Below are 20,762 nucleotides of genomic sequence, written 5' to 3'. Positions count from 1 at the left end.
ATTCCAGAATACAAAATGGGAAAGCTATTATTGCTTAGAAGTTCAAAAATGTAATTTAGGACAGCCATGTTGTTTCAGGTGGAAGAGCCTATACAACGTTCTTCAAAAGATGGCATAAACTAAAAGTTCACGTAGATCCAAAGTTTTATGCAAGTGGATGGAAGACAAGCCTGCAATCGACATTACACTGAGACACGCTGATCTGAGGACCCGAGACCTCTGGAGGACAGCCTCTGGGGGAAGACAGCTCTTCTCTCAAATGCATTCTCTTGTGCTACTCATCTTTAGCCTGTCACTGCACTGTTATCCCGTGGGTAGTGTGTTGAAAATTCCTTGTAGTCTCTCTCTCACACAGTTCTTTTACCAACGCTACCGCTGATAGCTGAACGTGGTGTAAACAGATGGCGTTTATTCTAGAAAAGGAAACTATAAAAAGAGCTACGATAGGCACTTTCACTTTTCTTTTCATTGTTTGACATTTGTTTTCTGTTCTCTTTTCTTATTTTTAAGGCTAACCTGAGTTTTGTCTGTTTTTCCATGTGTGTGTGTTTTTTTTTAAGCTAGGAAAACAGGAAATTTAAAAAGAACGAAGTCATATGGATGAAGTCAGTCACACTACAGTTTCTGTGTTTAAGAGAAGGCTGCGGGAGTAGCTCCCTGTGCAGCAGGAAGGCTCCTGACTGGAATCTCCCAGAAGACTCTGTTTATCTCTACAACTAGTTAAATTTTCTGTGTGTGGTGCTTGGAATGGAAGCCAGGGCCATGCTGCTGCCACATCCACAGCCCCAGTGAATGCCTTTTATTTTATTTTAAAGGTCACTTCAAAGTTCTGTCTTCATATGTTCCCTGCTCTGGCTCAGAAAATTGAAGGATATTTAAACAGTAACAAGGATGGTGGAGAAGGCGTGCCTTCATCCTTGCTGGCATTGGCAATGTGGAGTGCTAATAATAGAACCCTAGAGCTTTGCAACGGGAAACAATGACAAAAATGCACACACTGTATCAGGAGGCCATGGCATGTAAAAAGACTTTGTAATGATATAGCCCGGTATTTCCCAGCCACCACATCTGTGTCTTGTAAGAAATAACTGAAAAGAACAAGCTCTGCCGCATGGAAAATTGCAGAAATAATTTTACAGATAAAAGATAGCACTTTTGTTTTAAAGGCTGTGACATCGAATTTAACTTGAAACCAAAATCGTTATAAGCCAAATAAGTGGTAGGTTCTAAATATAGAGAAATGTATGAGTTGGGATGCATAACCCGTGTTTGGTGGTTGTGAGGGCGGCCTGTAATCTGTGATGAAAAGCCAGCCGCTGTTCTGGTGACCTTCTAAAATGAGCACATTTCAGTTTAATGACCACATGGAAATAATGGGTCAGCACCTCTGGACCCAGGGCAGGCTGACTGTGCCTGGAATGTGTCTCCCTTTTCCTTCAGGATGCACTTGATAAAAATGAGTGCATTCGAAGGTCTCTGTACAGTCCCCCGTCTCCTCCGTGACTACAAACTGCTGCCTTCCTGGCTGTCTCAGCCAGCATCACTCTGCGTCAGGTGGGCACCCGTTTCCACAGCGGTTACACATCATGACTTCTACAGTTAGCTTGCTGCCCGGCTCCTTCAAGAGTGCACTGGCCCCTCTGCCAGCCCTTCCCCCACATCTCCACCAGGGGTTACCTTTGAAGACTTGCAGGAGCTATTCCTGACTTGTCGGTTTTTAGACGTGGGGTTTTCAGACTGAACCGCATAGAGTCCTGTAAGTAGTTTGTTCTTTGCCCTCTTGCCCATTTCCCTGTGTGGCCCCAGATTTCACCACTAAAGCTCCAGGGACTCTACTAAAAAGCCCAGTCAGGTCAAGGGTAGCAATAGGCACTACTTAAAAATGTAGTAATTCCTTTGGGCAGGGCCTGTAATGATGTTAGTGTCCTCTAGTTAAAAAGGTGCAAGGAAAAAAAAAAACACCAAAATACGCATTGTGGCTGTGGTAGTGGGAAAACGGCAGGCTGTAATCTAGGGAGGGTGGTGGCTGGCTCTCCCCTATTCTCCCACTGTGCTGGTGGGTGTGTGACTTGGGATGCTGATCTTAGTGACTTGCGTATCTGAAGCATTCGAACGGGCCATAGCACTTAAAATCTGCTTCTAGAATTTAGCCTAATGAAATAGTAATTGAACATGTGCACATATACATATGTACAAGGAAGCGTATTGCAGCAGTGTTTACAGAAGCAGAAAATTGGAAGCAACTTCTGTGTTCATCAGTGGAGGAACTGTTTAGCTAAATTATATTGCAGCTATTAAACATGATGATTCAGAGCGTTATATAAAGCTAGAAAATGTCTCTGATCGATGTTTGTAAAACAGTGCGTGCGTATGGTACCATTTTACTTAATATGTGTGTGAGCATGCCTGGAAGGATGCTCTCCAAAAATATTTAAAAACTCAGCTCATTTCGGGGAGACAGGGTTACAGATGACTTTTTATTTCTCCCTTTATACTTTACTGTGTTGTTCAGAGTTATTTTGTACTGAACGTAATTTTTTTTTCCATTAGGAGAAGAAGAGCCTGTGTGGTTTAGGGAGGGTGGAAAAACCCTGAGTTCCTAACACAGGGAGAGGCCCCGCAGAGAACCCAGGGTGAGCAAGGACTGGTCACTTCCTCCAGAGCTCAATAGTTAACAGAGAGCCAAGGGGGAAAGTGATTTATTCAGAAATCACCGGGTCCATCCTGAGTGCACACTGATGGTCACATAGTCAACACCAAATGTTCTGGCAACATCCTGAGATACATTGTAAAACCAGCCCTCCATTCAGGGCCCATCCTCCCCCCTCCCCCGTGTGGTCTTCTTTGCACCTTTCTCTGCAGTCTGCATTCTGGAATGCCCTGTCTAGTCAGAGGAGCTCCTGTATGTAGGCTCTGTGTGCCCGGTGCCCACACACTTCTCCTTTCCCTGTGACTAATGTGTTACGTCCTTCCCTACCCACCCCTGCTCTCCTCTTCAAATATTTGTCTTTCCCCCTCAACACTCAGCCTCCCACAGCTGCTGCAGTCTAGGACATTCTTAGCTCAATATTTGGCTTTTTGTCATTGATTTTCAGTTTGCGTTTTGATCAAATAAAAGGAGTGGAATTTGACCTGCTTTGTAGCACGTTTGCGTCATCGTACAGAGAAAAACAGTGTGTAGTTAGGAGAGATGGAAATATGTCATTTGTAGCATACAAGTAAAATTAAATTTTATGTGTTGAAGCTGGGTGGTGGTGGTGCACACCTTTAATCCCGTTCCCTCGGGAGGCAATAGCAGGCAGATCTGTGTGAGTTTGAGGCCAACCTGGTCTACTGGGCTAGTTCCAGGACAGCTACACAGAGAAACCCTGTCTCAGGAAAAAAAAAAAAGTGTTTTGAGATCGAATAAAGGTTTCTGCTTCTGACCTGAATTTGACGTACGTGTGTGTGTGTGTGTGTGTGTGTGTGTGTGTGTGTGTGTGTGTGTGTGTGTGTGTGTTTAGAGTTTACTGCAGAATGAAGGTACTGTATTTTTAGTTTAGTTTAGTTACAAGTAGTGCCCCTCCATGCCCCATGGTCTTAGAATTAACTGTTTCATTGTTTCAGTCATAAGAACTGCAGGAAGCCATTCTTTGCTACATTCATACTACAGTTGCTCTTTTAATCATAGGAAAGTTTGGATATTTTTCATAGTGCAGTCTCTCAGCTATTGTTGGGAAACAAGCCTTTCTTACAGCCTGCTTTGTGTGAGGTGAAAGCTATTAGCCCACATGAGCCTGGAGTACTCTAGCATTTCAGGTTGTCTAGAAACTCTTGTGATGCAATCAGTTTCACTGTCCAAGGCAAGTGTCAGACCTTCTCATACATAAGCATGAGCACAGATTCCAGTGCAGCCACATTTCATCCTGATTGGGAATAAATAATTTACATATAGCATTTCAAACGATGGTAACAGATTCTGCTGGAGCGAGGTGGGACTGGATTCCTTGCAGGAATTTTGGGGGACCCATTTTAATGACATTTAAAACACGCGAGACCAGACCCATGTTGACAAGTTATTTTATAGTCACAGAAGCACTGACATCAAGGGTCCTGGAGTATTTATTAGTGGAGTGGAGTGTTGCGCTATGCCTGTCCTGAGCGACAGCAGAGCACCTCCATGCACGCCGCCTTTTCCTCAGGCCCCTCTCAACGCCACACCTCTTTCTGTCCAGAAGGCAGATTCCTTATGGCTGCATCATTCCTCTTTGCTGTGACTGGAGCATCCTCTTCCAGGGGAAGCTCAGTGCCCACATTTCAACCAGATCACCTGGTGGACTTTCCCTGCCAAGTTATTACCTGAGACACCGTCTCTTAGCCATTGCCCTACAGTACCCAGAAGTCTCACTTGATTACTGTGATGGGGATGAGGGCCCATGTGTGCTTCCTCAACAACAGCAAAAAGAATGTACAGTTTGTTTACCTTCTCAAATTCATGCTAGTCTGAAAGCACAGAACTAATTTTTTTCTTTTACTTTTTGAAAATTCCATATATGTAGCCAAGATCCATATATATGTATACATATATATATATATATATATATATATCTTGATAATAGTCTCTGGCCTTTACCCCATCCCCTCTGACCTATCCTCCCCTCACTCCCCCATCCCCCCACGCCCCTACACCCTCACCCCCGCTTGCCCCAGCATCATGCTGGAATATTTAACTGGCCCGATCTTACATAGTTAGCCATAGTTGTTATTCAGTTCATGTGTCCTACAGCCATGTCCTATCCAGAGGACAGAATTTCTCAGCACCCCACAATATCCTCTGGATCCTTTCCTATGACTTTCCTTGGGCCTTAGGCAGGGGCTTATGTAGATGTCCTGTCTATGGCTGAGTAGCCACAGCCACTCACTCTTAGCCCTTTGGACAGTAATGGTTCTCAACATTGACCATTACCAGCCATAAGAAGCATCTTTGCATACATGGATCTGCCTAGGAAGGGGAAAAAGACAAGCTCTCCTGAGTAAATTGGGAGTGTGGGGGGTAGGGGGGAGGGTGGAAGGGGAAGAAAACGGTTAGTTGAGGGAAGAGACAGCCGAAGACTGGGTAAAATCTTTGCCAGATACACATCTGACAGAGGCTTAATGTCTAGAATCTACAAAGAATTTTAAAAAATAAACTAAACACAAAGAAAACAGCCCTATTAATAAATGAGTGATGGAACCCAATAGAGAGTCCTTAAAAGACAAAATACAGATGGTGGTTAACACTTTAAAAAGTGTTCAGCATCCCTAGAAATCAGAAAATACAGATTAAAACCACTTTAAGAGCCCATCTAACCTCAATCTGAATGGCCAGGAAACACAATGATAACAAATGCTGGCATGGATGTAGGGAGCCCTTCCACACTATTAGTGGGGGTGCAAACTGGTGCAGCCACTCTGGAAATCAGTGGAGGGCAGTGGTTGTCAGCCCATGAGTCACGACTCCTGTGGGATCAAAGGTCATTTTCACAGGGGTCGCCTAAGACCATCAGAAAACACAGATATTTACATTGCAATTCATATCAGTAGCAAAATTACAGTTATGAAGTAGCAATGAACTAATTTTATGGTTGGGAGCCACCACCACATGAGGAGCCATGTTAAAGGGTGGCAGTGTTGGGAAGGTTGAGAAACATTGGGGTAGAGGTTTTCCAAAACGCTAGACACAGGTCTTCTCCTGTATGACTTGGCTAGGCCACTTCACTCCCAGGCATGAACACAAAAGGATTATATATCCTGCTACAGATGTATTTGTACCTCCATGTTCTTTGAGGCTCAATTCACAATTTCTAAGAGGTGGAGACAACCTGGAGGTCTATCAACTGACAAATAGATATATGGTCCCTATACAAAGAAAAGTGAAACCTGCATGTAAATGGATGAAACTAGAAAAAAAGAAAAGTTATACTGAGTTAGGTCACCCAGGCTCCCAAAGACAGAAGCGGCGTGTCCTTTCCCATATGTGAGTCCTAGTTTCAGAGATTGTGTGTTTAACACTGAGTACACATGGAAGCCAGGACACTAGGAATGGGCTGTTCTAGGGGAGGGGCGTTTTAGGAGGGGGATAGGAGACTATAGATGAAGTGAAACTAGAAAATGGGCATAGCAGGGGCAGAGGAGTGAAGCAGGTAGTGGGGTGATGGGGATGAGAAATGAGGAGTCAGGGGAAGGCTTAACCCAAAGGAAGTATGCATGAAAAAGCTGTGGGAACTTCTAATCTTAGACTCCATGGACAACGTAATTTTGCTACCAGCATTTGGTATTTTTCCTTTACATTTTATATATCTGCATGCATGTGTGTAGACACATGCGTGATGGCTTCTGTTCATAGGCCAGACCTGCAGGGGTCAGCTTTCTCCTTCCACCATGTGGGCCCCAGGGGCTGAGCCCAGGTAACACCATTGAACAATCTTTTTGTTCTGATTTGGCTGAGGACCCTGCCTTTTGGGTTATATTTTTGAAAGAGCAAATAGAATGAGAGAGGTCAGATTGAGAGGCACCTGGGAAATGTCATGTGACTGAGCACTGATGGCCTTGGTCCCTACTGTCACCAGCCTTCTCCCCTGCTATCACTGGCCTTCCTCCCTGCTGTCACCCGCCTTCCCCCTACTGTTACTGGTCTTCCTCCCTACTGGTACAAAAAGATGGAATATATTATAGACTATATTATAGACATGACACTGTAACTAGAAAGTTGCTGGACACTTTCCAGGAAGAAGGGTGAATCATAAAAACTAAAAAGGATGCTTATTGTCTTGACATTGAAAACATTTGTCTAAGACTCTCAGGGTAAAAATCAGGAAGTCACCTTGACCAGCATAAGAATTAAATTTCCCAGTGGGAAAGTCAGTACCTGCACACAAACTCTTAGCTCTAAAACAAGTTTACATAATGAACTGTAAAGCCTTTTCTTTAAGTATTTTTAAACTTCGGTTGCTTAACAGGAATCACTGGGTGCCACAGTTTTTGACTCTTTTTGACTGTTCATTTTTGTGTCTCTTGACTCATGCAGGACTAAACCCCAGAATCTAGTCAATACCAACAGAGGACGCAGTGGCCAGGGATGAATGATCTCTCTCTCTCTCTGAATTTTCAGTCACTTAAAAGATGATCAAAGTTTGTTTTGAGAGCCTATTGGAAATTTCCTTCTCTACATTCAGTAAAACTTTGGGAAATGAGTTTTTTAGGTTGCCTGTCATTTTAATAGGCTGCTCTATGAGTTAGGCCTGTCAGAGATACTTATATTAAAAAATCCAACTTTTTTGTTGTTGCTGTTGTTCCCCAAAACAAAATGGTTCTGTTCACAGATCGACTTTTTTTAATTTATTTTAATTGTTTCTTCCTGCCAGTTGCCCAGTAGTATGCCTTCTGCTAAGAGGTGAGAGATGTGGCTTTTCCAGCAGTAAGGAGTTGGCGCCCTTTCTCCGGCGGCCGTCCATCCTAAACGTCACAGCTTCGTGTCAGACTCTCACCATTAGCGTCAATAGCCAGTTGTTGCCAACTCCTTGGCTTCTTCGTACAAACAAAGAGCCACGGTCCTGTATTCAGCCCAGGAGGCTTTTGTGCCCACTGGCTGGTTTGAGAGGTAGCTGCCAGCCTGTGCCGCAGTGCAGGGGCAGTGCCTGCCTGGCCAGTGTGTGTGGCTCGCTCTGTGGTGATGCCCACTCCAGGCCTGGTCTTCAGCACTTCAGACAGTTCGGCTCCATGGAAGGCTCCCAAGGTCTCAGATGTCTGCAGTGATCACCAGGCTTTCCTGTAGCACGCTACCAGCTTCCCATTGCCATTCTGAGACATCATTCCTGGTTTTCTCTTTCACGGGCCCTTTCCCCTGACGGCTGCCATGGCCATCACCCGTAGTAAAACCCTCAACAAACAGAAGACACAAAGACACCTAATAAGGCCTGTAGTCGAAATAGAAGGCACAGAACTTAGCATTTTTGTGTATCTTTGCTTTTAAGGTTTGTTAGTTTAAATGACTGGAAAACAAAAAAAAAAAGGGTAGTGACATGAGTCTAAGCCAGGGACGCATCTTGATTCCTTGGACATTTTGTGTCCTGGATAAGAACAGTCTCTAGCCAGGCAGTGGTGGTGCACACCTTTAATCCCAGCACTCGGGAGGCAGAGGCAGGTGGATCTCTGTGAGTTCGAGACCATCCTGGTCTACAAGAGCTAGTTCCAGGACAGTCCCCAAAGCCACAGAGAAACCCTGTCTCAAAAAACACCAAAACAAAAAAACAAACAAACAAACAAACAAAAAAACCAGTCCCTACGCAGAGCCATGCTGTTTGTGGCAGCCCTATGCAGAGATTCTCAGCCTGTGGGTCATGGCCCCCTTGGGGGGTCAAAAGACCCTTTCATGTGATTGCCTAAGACTGTCAGAAAACACAGATATTTACATTGCATTTCATAACAGTAGCAAAATAGCAGCTGTGACATAGCAGTGAAACTAATTTTATGGTTGGGAGAGGTCACCACAACATGAGAAGCTAACTGTATTAGAGGCTCACAGCATTAGGAAGGCTGAGAACCACTGCCTGGGTGGGTTGTGGGGATGGAGGCAGCTTCTTCAGGTGGGGTAGCCTGATGAACAGAAAGTGGCAGTGAGAGACTTCACAGGCCCCTGTGGGGAGAGAGGAAAGGAAGCAGGCATAGAGGTTTTGTGGGTGGCAAAGATTTCATCTTCCCAGAAGTGTGAAGAAAAAGGAGGTGGTGTGATGGTGGCAGAGTCACATGATTTTCTGTGCTAATTGATGCCTGAATGCACAAGAGAATTAATCAGTGCAATGAACGTATCATGCAGGTCGCTCCATCAAATGATTGCGAAACACAACCCCCCATTTGCTTTCAATGAGGGAAATTTTAAACTATCACCTTCCTGTTAAAAAGCAGTGTGGTTCTTAAACAATGAAGTTAACATGAGCACTTTTTATAGGCTGTGAGAACACAGACTCCTCACAGTGGATTAAACCAACCACGTCTGTCCGTGTGGGGCAGGGGGGGAACAGAGAGATAGCGATCATCTTGGGTCCATCTTCTGCTGAATTATCTTACTTTGTTGTCACATGCATTATCTCCACCCACCCACCCTTCTTCTTGAGACTTGGTGTCCCATAGTAGCCCATGCTCGCCTGCAGCTGGTGCTGGGGTTATAGTAGCTGAAACCACCATATGCAACTTAGGCTATAAACTTTTAAGCTGTTAATCGAAGACTTATTTAATTTAGTACTGTCGATATTTACAAGTTTTAAAATTTGCTTTCTATGGCTCAGGAGGCACTGCTTGTGGATCTGCAGACAAGCCCCAGTGGCAAATGTGGCTTTGTGTACACGGCAGCGAAGTGATGACCTCCGGAGGGAAGTCATGAAAACTAATTAAAGCGAGGAAGTAAGAGACAAATGATGAGGTTTCCATCAATAGTGTTAGGTCTCATATTTTTCTTCTTGATAAAAAAAAAAATTCAGTCCCACAGCCAGCAAGTCCTTATTAATGAGTTCCTATCCAACCCTGACTCCCCTCCACTGTGCAGGCAGGTAGACTCTGGGGCAATTGTGTCCCACACGTAATACTGACAATTCCCAAGCATTCTAGGCAAATCATCTGCTCTTCAAGTCACAGACTCCCTCTCTCCAAGAACAGATTATGCTGTAGCGATCAGGTAACCAGGCACCAATATGTTTCTCTCTCTCTCTCTCTCTCTCTCTCTCTCAGTGAGCTCATCACTAAACTCAGGAAAACTAGAAGATACACACTTATCAACCTTTACCTTTCCAAAAACTCACAGTACTGCTTTCCCCCTATTCCTCACAGGAAGAATTTAACGGGAAACCTGACTCCCTCTTTTTTACGGACGGCCAGAGACGGATCGACTTTGTTCTCGTGTATGAAGATGAAACTAAAAAGGAGAACAATAAAAAAGGAACAAATGAAAAGCAAATGGTAGGATCTTTTCTCTATTTTAATTGATTCTTTTTATGTTGTGCAATGAGAAAAGGTGTGTTGTTTGCACGTAAGCAGTTGAGTGAACGTGACTCGGGAGTAAGGTGGACCAAACCATCCCTTCCTTGTTTTCTCTGTCCAAGGCGTGTTAGCAGGGAATTTTGTCGGACTTGAAAGCCTGCTCAGGCTCTTCCTCAGTGGTTTCATACTGAAGGGAGATTTCCTTCTAAGGAGTTGTGTTCTCTGCTGTGTAGAGGAGATTTACACTGAGGCACACCGGGCGGGCGGCTTGCACCTGGCTGGGAGAGGAGGCTGATAATTAGGGACGAGTGCAGGAAGAGCTAGCGTTCCTTCCGTTCCGTGTGCGCTCTCTCCGCTGCCAGGGCCACATTCTGCTTGCACTTTGGTTTCATTTTGTTTCTTTTTTCTCATTTAACTCTCACCACACCTGAGCTGGGCTCTGACACCACACTGTTTGTGAATGAGAGTTGAGGTTAGAGAAGCCAGATGATCACCCAAGGCTGTGGCTGCTTCATCCTAGTCAGGGTGAAGACAAGTTCAGCTTCTCCTCTGGAGTCCCAACCTTGTGACCCTCTTATCTTCTGTCACCATCTTTTCCACTGGCAGCGGTGCTTCTTTCTCCCTCTCCTTCCCTTAGGCCTCTCAGGAAACAAAGCCATTCTTACTTTGAAAAAGTTCAAACAACAGGCCAGGACTAACTAGTGCGGCCTCCTGGATCTTATTTGTTGAAATGCAAACTGCGCATACCTCAAACTGGACAGAAGAAGTACAAAAATGGATGCTTAGATCCACTCTGGAAATCATTCCATCACTATATCTGCTCCCCTGAGAATGTGCTGTTAGGACATACACATAGCTTCTGTTGTCCTTATCCTTTATCCATAAACTATATCAATCATTAATTTTTTCATTACTGCTTATTCATTGAAAACAGGTGATGAAACCTTTTTGTAAAATGAAATGAATAACGGTCTTATTGATGTGTTTAAATTTGGAGAAAGGGTTAAGTTTAGAGTTTTGGGTTTGCCTGGTACAACATAATAAGCCCAGGATTTAGAAAATGACATTCAGATTATCACTCAGTCGCTGTCCTAGCCAGAGCAATTTGACCTATATGGGAACACTGCCCTGGGTGATAATGGTTTCATGAAAAAACAAAAAACAAAAAAAACTGCATTTATTACTTGTGCCAAAGTAAAAAGTGATATTCTCGCTCTGCACATGGTTCAGGGTTGGGGCTGTGCTGTGTAGCGTCATTCAGGAACATAGACGGGAACAGAGGCTCTGCCATATTCATTGGGCAGTTCCAGGATCAACCTGGGCATCGGCACAGAGAGCAGAGAAGATGCCGGAGCAGGGAAAGGAGGAACTCATGCATCTTCACTGCTGGGACCTGGCAGGGACTGCAGCCATCGTGCACAGGTGTGTCAGGCCGAGCTCAGCCAAGGAGGCTTCAGGCTGGAGTGGATCTGTGCCTCAGGCAAATCTCCTCGTCAATTTTGTAACTCCCCCCACAGTTAGACTTCTTTGAATTTAGATTGCATCTTACAGAAAAGGTTATCATAACTCCAGTTGGTTGAATTTTTTTTCTTATTGGTACATAAAAGATTGGCTCATCTTATGGTATCCTAGATTCAGGAAAATAGGACCTCAGCACCTCTCATGTGGTATTGTAATTAAAATAAAATAGAATAGCACACCTAGATGTTACATAAATTTCTAGTACATACAAGTCATTAATGTTGATGCTGTACCTTCTAGTTTTGCTTGGATTTGGTGTGCTCCTAAAGCAACATTCTGCTGTGAAAGGTGGGACTCTCCTGTTACCCTGCTTTCTCACTAGAAGAAAGTAGCTAGTGGACTTGACCATTTTTCCTGGATGCTATAATAGCCTGTACATCCATATTTACTCTTATCAAATAGTCACAGACCACCCCATATGCCGATAGAACGAGGTTGAGTTAAAGCAAGTTAAACAAGTTAATAAAATCCATTAAAGTATAAAGGAAGCAGCCTGGCTTTGGACAAGAGCTTTACTGCTTGGTGAAGGGGCTCTGTAGTTACTAACATTATTTTTTTTTAACATGGTCACACCTTATATGTTTTATTGAATTTACATATAACCTCCTTCTTTTTTTTTCTTTTTTTTATTATTTTTTTTTATTTTCCATTTTAAATTTAGATAAGAAACAAGGTTGCTTCACAAGTCAGTTCGAGATCCCTCTCCCTTTCCCTCCCCTCCTCCCGTGTCCTCCCCCCATCCCCCCCCCCCCCCCGTTATCCCCTCATTCCCCCAGGGAGGGTGAGGCCCTCCATGGGGGTGTCCATAGTCTGTCATTTCATATAGGGCAGGGCCTAGATCCTTCCCCAAGAGTTCAGGGTGAGAGTGCACCTCACATTGTTCTATGGGAGTCCAGAGTCCGTGTGTATACTTGGGATGGGTACTGATCTGCTGTCCAAGGCTCAATAGATTACCTAGGCCTCCTCACTGACACCCAGATTCAGGGGGTCTTGATCAGTCCCATGCTGGATTCCCAGGCTGATGCCTGGGATTCAAGAGTTAACCTTTGTCTGGTCAGCTGTTTCTGGGGGTTAAACCAGCCCAGTCTTAATCCCTTTGATCATCAGTCCTCCCTCTCTGATACTGGATTTCTTGAGTTCAGCTCAGTGCTTAGCCGTGGGAGTCTGCCTCTTCTTCCATCAGCCACTAAATGAAGATTCTGTTTCCCAGACTCTCTGGCCATAGGATTGTAGGCTGACACTCCCCAGATCTATGTCTAAAATCCATATATGAGAGAGTACATGCCATGTTTCTCTTTTTGTGACTGGGTTACCTCACTCAGGATGGTTTCTTCTAGTGTCATCCATTTGCCTGCGAATCTCATGATTCCATTATTTTTTTCTGCTGAATAGTACTCCATTGTGTAGATGTACCACATTTTCTCTATCCACTCTTCGGGTGAGGGACATCTAGGTTGCTTCCAAGTTCTGGCTATTACAAATAAAGCTGCTATGAACATAGTGGAACAGACATCTTTGTTATATGAATGGGCATCTTTTGGATATATGCCTAAGAGTGGAGTTGCTGGGTCTTGTGGTAGGTTTATTCCCATTTTTCTGAGGAATCTCCATACTGCTTTCCAAAGTGGCTGAACCAGTTGGCACTCCCACCAGCAATGGAGGAGTGTCCCCCTTTCACCACATCCTCTCCAGCATAAATTGTCATTGGTGTTTTTGATTTTAGCCATTCTGACAGGAGTGAGATGGTATCTCAGAATTGCTTTGATTTGCATTTCCCGGATGGCTAAGGATGTTGAGCACTTTCTCAAGTGCCTCTCAGCCATTTTAGACTCCTCTATTGAAAACTCTCTATTTAGTTCTGCAGCCCACTTCTCCTTGTTTGCTTTAGACGGGGATGTAGGTCTCGGGGTGACTCTCATAAGTCAGGAGGAAAAAAAAAGACATCATTAATTTTGGCTGCCCTCCAACACAGTGAGTGATGTACCTTGATGTTGATATTCATAGCTCTCCTTTGTAGTGTTTTCAGTTTGCATCTGTATATATTTCTTAATTTTATACTCTGTCAAGATTGAAAGCCTGCCTTTGGAACCGTGTTTTTATTAATTGGACAGACATTTCTGAGCTTTGTTGTATTCCTTGTCAGGGCTTAGTGAGGATTTAGGACGTCAAGGAAAGGCAATTTCAAAGTCTTGTTTCTCCTAAAAAGAAAAGGTTTTTGTCTATGTTGTATTGATTTCCTAAAACAACAGCCATGATTGACTTTGCCAGGATTGATCAAAAGAGTCCTGTAAGCAAGTCTTAAGGTTGTGGAAAAACAGGACTAATAGGGCCACAGGCACCCTAAATACACTTACATTAAGAACCTATGTCTCCTCAGGGGCAAGAGGAAATTCCAGTTCAGCCAAGCTTTTAAATAGTATGTATTGTCACCCCTTTGTATTGGTGAAATTACATCCTAAATTTGACACTTTCCTTTAAAAGCATAAGTTGTTGGTTTTTGCATCTTATATGGGGATGGTTGTGAATTGTTTCAGGAAGCCTTATTTGTCTTGCACTGAGCTTTGTGTAAGAATCGGTTTGGATGATTTTTTTGTTTGTTTGTTTGGTTTTTTTTTTTTTGGTTTGGATGATTTTTATTGCAACTCATAATAAAACAAGATTTCAAATGGCTTAATTGCTAGAAGGAAATAATTATGTAACTAATCAATCAGACGTAGAGCCAGTTCTGAGGCAGGTGATTTTTCAGGCTTAATGAGGCCATTCCTTTTTCCTGTCCCGATCCTCAAGCAAGCATTCCTTGGATATGAGGTGACAGCTGGGACTCCAGGCAGCAGAAGGGATATCTCTCTTTTCAGAGATAAGGAAGCTCCTCCAGAAGGACCCTTTGCAGCCTTCCCACTGTCATTCCCTGTCTAGTATAGATCATAGTGGCTTTCTGCCCTCCCTCCCTCCCTCCATCCCTCCTCCCCTCTCTTTCTTTCTTTGTCAAGTTCTCATATAGTCTAGGTTCATCTTGAACTCGCTATGAAGCGATGACCTTGAACTACTGGTCTACCTGGCTATAACTCCTGAGTATTAGGATTATAGATAAATGTCATCACCACAGAAGTGGTGGTGAATCTTTGTTGACAACTTGACACAGCTTTCAAGAAATAACCTTGACACAGCTTTCAACAAATAACCTCAGCACAAGAGATAACCCCAATTAAAGAGTTGCTTTCATCAGTTTGGCCTGTAAGCATGTCTACAGGTGTAAGGATGAGGGTATTTGGAACATGGGGTAGCCTAATGTGGATGATGGTATCCTTGGGCAAGTAGACCTGGGATGTATTTAAAAAAGGAAAGAAAAGAAAACTCTCTGTGCAGAAGCATGAAGCAGGCCAGTAAGTAGCATTCATCCATGGTCTCTGCTTCAGTTTCTACTTTAACTTTTTGCCTTGTCTTCCCTCAATGATGGACTCTAGCTTGTAAGAGAATCCTTCCTCTCCAAGTTGCTTTTGGTCATGGTGTTTATCACAGCAACAGAAACCAAACTAGGACAGCAGATTTGTTGATTTAGGGAATGGGACCCAAAGCATCATGCATGCTAAGCAAGCATTCTACTGAGTTATATCCCTTGCCATCTCATATTCTGTTATAATTCAACAATAGCCAGCATCCCTGGTCCAATGTCTCTATGTATTCAACCAACCACAGATCTCCCCCCACCCAAAAAAAAAGAAGTTCCGAAAGGGACTGGAGAGATGTCTCAGTGATTAAGAACACTGTTTTCTTTGCAGAGGCCTGGGTTTGGTTCTGGGTGCCCATATGATGACTTACAGCCATCTGTAACTCCAGTTCAGGCCATCTAATGCGCTCTTCTGATCACTATAGATACCAGTCATACACGGGTCCTCAGACACACATGCAGTCAGAGCACACACATAAAATAAGTAAATCCAGATTTTTTTTAATTTTCAGAAAACAATGCTCCCATTGAACACATGCAAACATATTCCTCTCTAAGGTATGCAATATTAACAATGCATTATGCTAGGTTTAGTAAGGTGTACAATGTAAACAACCATTTGTACTATTCCAGGTTTAGTAACTATCTGAAAATGGTTTAAGATATATGGGGGAATGTGTATAGGTGGTACCCAAATACTGCTCCATTTTATGTCAGAGCCCTTTCAGTGTCCATGGAGATTGTTTTCTGTGGGCATTCTAACATCACCCTTGTGTCTGAAGAGGGGGCTGGTCTAATAATAAGATGGAATCTTGCACTGGCCCATGCTAGTCAGGATTATTTCCTGAGTCACTGGATACCCAGTATCAGAGAAATCAGCCTTTTCTTTGTAATAGTGGGAGGGAAGATCTTAGCTCTGGTGAGTTGCCATCAGTGTCTGACACCAAAACAGCTGCAATTAAATATGTCTAATTTATATTGTAGTGAACAAAGATGTTTTAAATGAAACAAATCCCCCCATCATTGCTCCAATTCTTCCATAAAACCCATAGGCCACCATGCTTTCCCCTGAAACACAGATAGACTCTGAGTATACCAGGTGAACGGTTCCAAGGTAGCATTCGATACCAAGATCTGGGGGTGCACAAGTCTCTTACAGGAAATTGTGCAGGATATTTGCATATAATCCCACATCTTTCTAGGTGCTTTTCATCATCTTTGATGATGTTGTATAAACACAATACAACATAAAAAGCCATCAAACTTTGTTGTTTGGGAATAACAAGGGGAAAATCTGTATGTATGATTCCAGATGCAATTTTTTCCAAACATTTCTTATCTTGGTTTAGTGGAATCTGTGGTTAAAGAACTACAGATATGAAGGATGTGTTGTATGTGGTTGTTTGTGGCCAATAAGACAACAGATAGCAGTGTAGATAGTGCAAAACTGTTTCTTATTGGCTTTAACCTGCTACATAGATTGATATTTATTTTTCTCCCTACTCATTTATAACATTACATTAAATAATTTATGTTACGGAAAATATTTGACAGTTCTGTGGACTATATAAAAGTTAAGATCATGTGCTCTGTGAGTAGAGGGTTTGGGAGGATATTGTTAAAGGGAGGGTATAACATCTTTCGTTGGCAAGAATAATTTCAAGAGATCTTTCTTATATCATAGAGACCATAGTTAATGTACTGCATTGTTACAAATGGCTAAGAGAATAGTTTCAGACTCCTAGGATAAATATGACGTAATTGAATGCCAACTAGTTGAAAGCTAGCCTTCCGCATATATGGATACATGAAATGAGTGTGGTGTAGACAATAAATACACACAGTTTTGCCACCTAAAGTAAACAAGTAGAAAAGCTAGGGGGAGGGGGAAATCCATTTCAGGTTAAAAAGAAATAAATGAAGATTGAAGGAAATGACTTTAATAATTCAATATGAAAGGAATATGAAGGCCAGAAAATTAAAATGAGTTGTGTTTCAAGCCATAAGGTTTTGTTCAGAAGTTAGAGTTGAGCTGCACATTTGCCTCTGGGCTTCCTCATCAGTGCAGAACTGGGGGTGTTACCAATCATGTGGGATAATGTCCTCAGCACAGCTACAAACAACCTTGATTGTCCAAATGGAAAGCAGTGCTCTGGTGGGCGGACCTTCTGGAGGCATGATTGACTGGTGGAAAACCTCGTCCAATTTCAAAATCAGCAAGGAAGCAGTAAGGGAAGGCGGTAAAACACAAAGAATCCTAACACTTGAGAACATTCTCTGAGATGAGCATTCCCCACCCCTCAGAAGGCAGAGGTTCACATTATGGTAGGTTACTGTGGGATGCTCACAGCTGCTTCTTCATGACATCACCTTCCCGGGTGGTAGGCACTCAGGCTCATGTTTTTGAGAGGTCTACTTTCGATTTTTTTTTTTGTCTTTGTCATCAGCATTCCATATATATATAATTTTTAAATTTAAATTAGAAACAAGGTCGCTTCACATGTCAATTCCAGGTCCCTCTCCCTTTCCCTCCCCTCCTCCCGTGCCCTCTCACCAACCCCCCCAATATCCCCTCATTTCCCCAGGGAGGGTGAGGCCCTCCATGGGATTGTCCATAGTCTGTGATTTCATCCAGGGCAGGGCTTAGACCCTCCCACAAGAGTTCAGGGTGAGAGTGCATCTCTCATTGTTGGATGGGAGTCCAAAGTCCATGTGTATACCCGGGATAAATACTGATCTACTACCCAAGGCTCAATAGATTACCTAGGCCTCCTCACTGACACCCACATTCAGGGGGTCTTGATCAGTCCCATGCTGGATTCCCAGGCATCAGTCTGGGATTCAAGAGCTAATCCTTGTCAGGTCAGCTGTTTCTGGGGGTTAAACAAGCCCAGTCTTAATCCCTTTGGTCATCAGTCCTCCCTCTCTGTCACTGGATTTCTTGAGTTCAGCTCAGTGCTTAGCCGTGGGAGTCTGCCTCTTCTTCCATCAGCCACTAAATGAAGATTCTGTTTCCCAGACTCTCTGGCCATGGGATTGTAGGCTGACACTCCCCAGATCTATGTCTAAAATCCATACATGAGAAAGTACATGCCATGTTTCTCTTTTTGTGACTGTGTTACCTCACTCAGGATGGTTTCTTGTAGTGCCATCCATTTGCCTGCAAATTTCAGGATTCCTCAATTTTTTTTAATGTGTTGGACTAATGCCAGGAGCTCCCTTTAAAGATTTCTATCTTTTCTTTTCTTTCTTTCTTTTTTTTTTTTTTTGGTTTTTTTGAGACAGGGTTTTCTTTCCACCCCGCCTACCATACTGAAATTGAAGCATAAAAGAAATAAATTAGAATTAGGAATTTTCAATTGCACCTAGGCAGTGTGCGGCATGTTTGGTTTTACTCTTGAATATGCAGCACAAGAGAGTGAATCTGGATCTTGCTGCTTATTTCCAAAATAGTAAAAGTCATTGGCCTTCATCCTCAAGAACAGTGATCTGCTGGGAAGGGAAGTCAGATTGCATCCTGCCAGCCCATCAAAGACCTTGGTGCTTTCAAAGATAGAGAAAGAGCACCCTTTTGCTGAATGTTTCTCTTACTGTCTAGCCTCGGGTCTGAGGAAAGACCAATGTTTGGGCTGACACTCATTGTCCCTTGTGTTCCACCTTTCTAAATGTCATCCATTCAAGGGACCAGGGTTCCTCAACTAGACCACATTCCTACACAGAAAAGGCTTGAGGGGGATAAGCAACCACGAACAAATTATGTGCACCCGCACGTGCACGTGAAAAGGTGCATTCTGGGAAGAAGTATTTCTTCCATTTTTTTATTGAAAAGTGGATTTCTTTATTTGTCGATAGTTTTATACGGTATGGTGTATGGTGTTCATTTTTACCCCCTATCACTCTCTCTTCCCATCCCAGGGGATCCCTGTGTTTTAAACAATACCTCCCCTTGACACTACGTTCTGATTTCGTTTGTTTTCTGTGTGAACATTTGGATGGTGGTATTCACCGACACGTGGACAATGTACCAGGGGCTTTACCCCTGAAGAAAAGAACTCCTCTTGCCGTAGCTACTGATTGTTGCCCATAGCTCCTCAGGGAAGGACAGGGCTCATGAGTCCGTCCTGCACCTGTGATAGACAGGCCCATCTTGGGCAGGTCTTATATAGGTAACCACAGCTGCTGTTTAATCACGGTGGGCTTCACAGCCCTGCCTCCATCATCTAGGCAGCAGAAGTTGACAGCATCTAGATTTGCCCATGTGCCGATTGCTTTGACTTCCTCTTGTCTCTACTGAATCAGTAGCTCTAGAGCAGTGGTTCTCAACCTTCCTAATGCTGTGACATCTCAATACAGTTCCTCCTGTTGTGGTGACCACCAACCTTTAAATCTTGTTGCTATTTCATACATGTAATTTTGCTACTGCTATGAATTGTAATATAAATATCTGATAGGCAGGATATCTGATATGCAGCCCATGTAAAAGTGTGGTTTACCCTCTCAAGAGATTGCGACCCACAGGTTGAAAACCACAGCTCTAGATGAAAGACCTGGGCTTGTATTTGAATGTGAGCTCTCCATGTGGTTTTTAGAAGCTGAGAATCTTGTAAACCACCTCTACAATCCTTCGCTCCCTGTCTTCAGTGGTAGGTTATAAATGGTTTTCCTTTGAGGTAACTTGCTTCTTAAATGACCCACGAGTGTGTACTTCTTTTTAATTAAACCAAAAATGTTAATTTAAAAGTAAAGTTTGAAACTGAACTTCAGCTAAATATTCACTTTCATTTATGCTTGTCATTTAAAATGCTTGTCTGTTTTTTTGGCCCTTCGTCAACACACATTACCTGCTTGAGTAAATTCCTCGTCCCACTGGTCTGCCAACATTAAATGTATCACCAACACGTGAATTTCAATTAAACTGCAATTAATTAATTTATGTATTCTACTTACCAAACCTTTTGGAGCACATGCTATATAGCTACTAATTTAGCACATAAAGTAATTAATACTTTTTACAGGCATTAAATACGTTTGACTTATTTCTCAGGTGTCTTTGTAGACTTTGCAAAGATTAGCCAAATGAAAATAAAATGGCAGAACCCTTGGTGCTTTGCTTAACAGAGTTTTAAGAATCTCTGAAGTTAATCTACATATATCTCATTAATCCTAAGCAATTGGCATTTCATCACAGTGTATTCCGTCCGTTATCTGACTTCTTAGTCATTGTACTCCCTGCTTTTTCCACTGACAAAGTAGGGTCCTGAGAAGAAGTGGCAGAGACTACTGTTTATAGTCAGGTTTTGCACAGTGTAATTCACAGGTAAGTCCTGTAGAGCAATCACTTTAATAAGCCAGTGAGACTTGGAGTTGGTATTCTACAATGCTTAGGAACAGGAGGCTTTTTAGTTATGTCGGCCTGTCCTTTGTAGTTTTAATTGCAGCATTCTTTATTTCTCTGAGAGCTTTATTAATCTCTCAAAGGGGAGTTATGATAAATTCTGTTTCTGGAGGGTAGGTGGTAGGTTTTCTTTCCCATCTTCACTTTGAGCTGTGAGCCCTCTTCCCCCCCCCACGGTGACAGTCCTGTGCTTCTTGCTGTGAGGGACACATTGTCACAGTGACAAGTCACTTCGGATTTACCAGAATTCCTTACGTAAAGAAGTTAGATCTCCTTGCAATGCTGATGGGTTTGCTTCCATGAAGGTATAAGGATTTACAGCACAGTTCACGTTGTGGCTCAATTTAAAAAAAAAAAATGGAAGTCTAATTTTTTTCTGCCAAATACAAATCAGAGAGCATGGTAAAG

The 20,762-nt window shown here is 43.0% G+C and overlaps 1 protein-coding gene across 4 annotated transcripts in view; it reads left to right on the top strand.

The window, feature by feature from the left end:
* Nucleotides 1–20,762, top strand: part of Ano6 (anoctamin 6) — a 175,194-nt gene that overhangs the window by 87,521 nt on the left and 66,911 nt on the right. For all 4 annotated transcript variants that reach the window (XM_021225485.2, XM_021225486.2, XM_005067144.4 and 1 more), the window contains one exon: nt 9,841–9,969. In XM_021225485.2, the coding sequence (XP_021081144.1) occupies nt 9,841–9,969 (129 nt within the window). The remainder of the gene's footprint in view (nt 1–9,840; nt 9,970–20,762) is intronic.

Source organism: Mesocricetus auratus, unplaced genomic scaffold (genome assembly GCF_017639785.1).
Source record: "Mesocricetus auratus isolate SY011 unplaced genomic scaffold, BCM_Maur_2.0 Super-Scaffold_100010, whole genome shotgun sequence".
NCBI lineage: Eukaryota > Metazoa > Chordata > Mammalia > Rodentia > Cricetidae > Mesocricetus > Mesocricetus auratus.
Note: the sequence above shows the minus strand (reverse complement) of the source record. Positions and strands in the feature narration are given on the sequence as shown.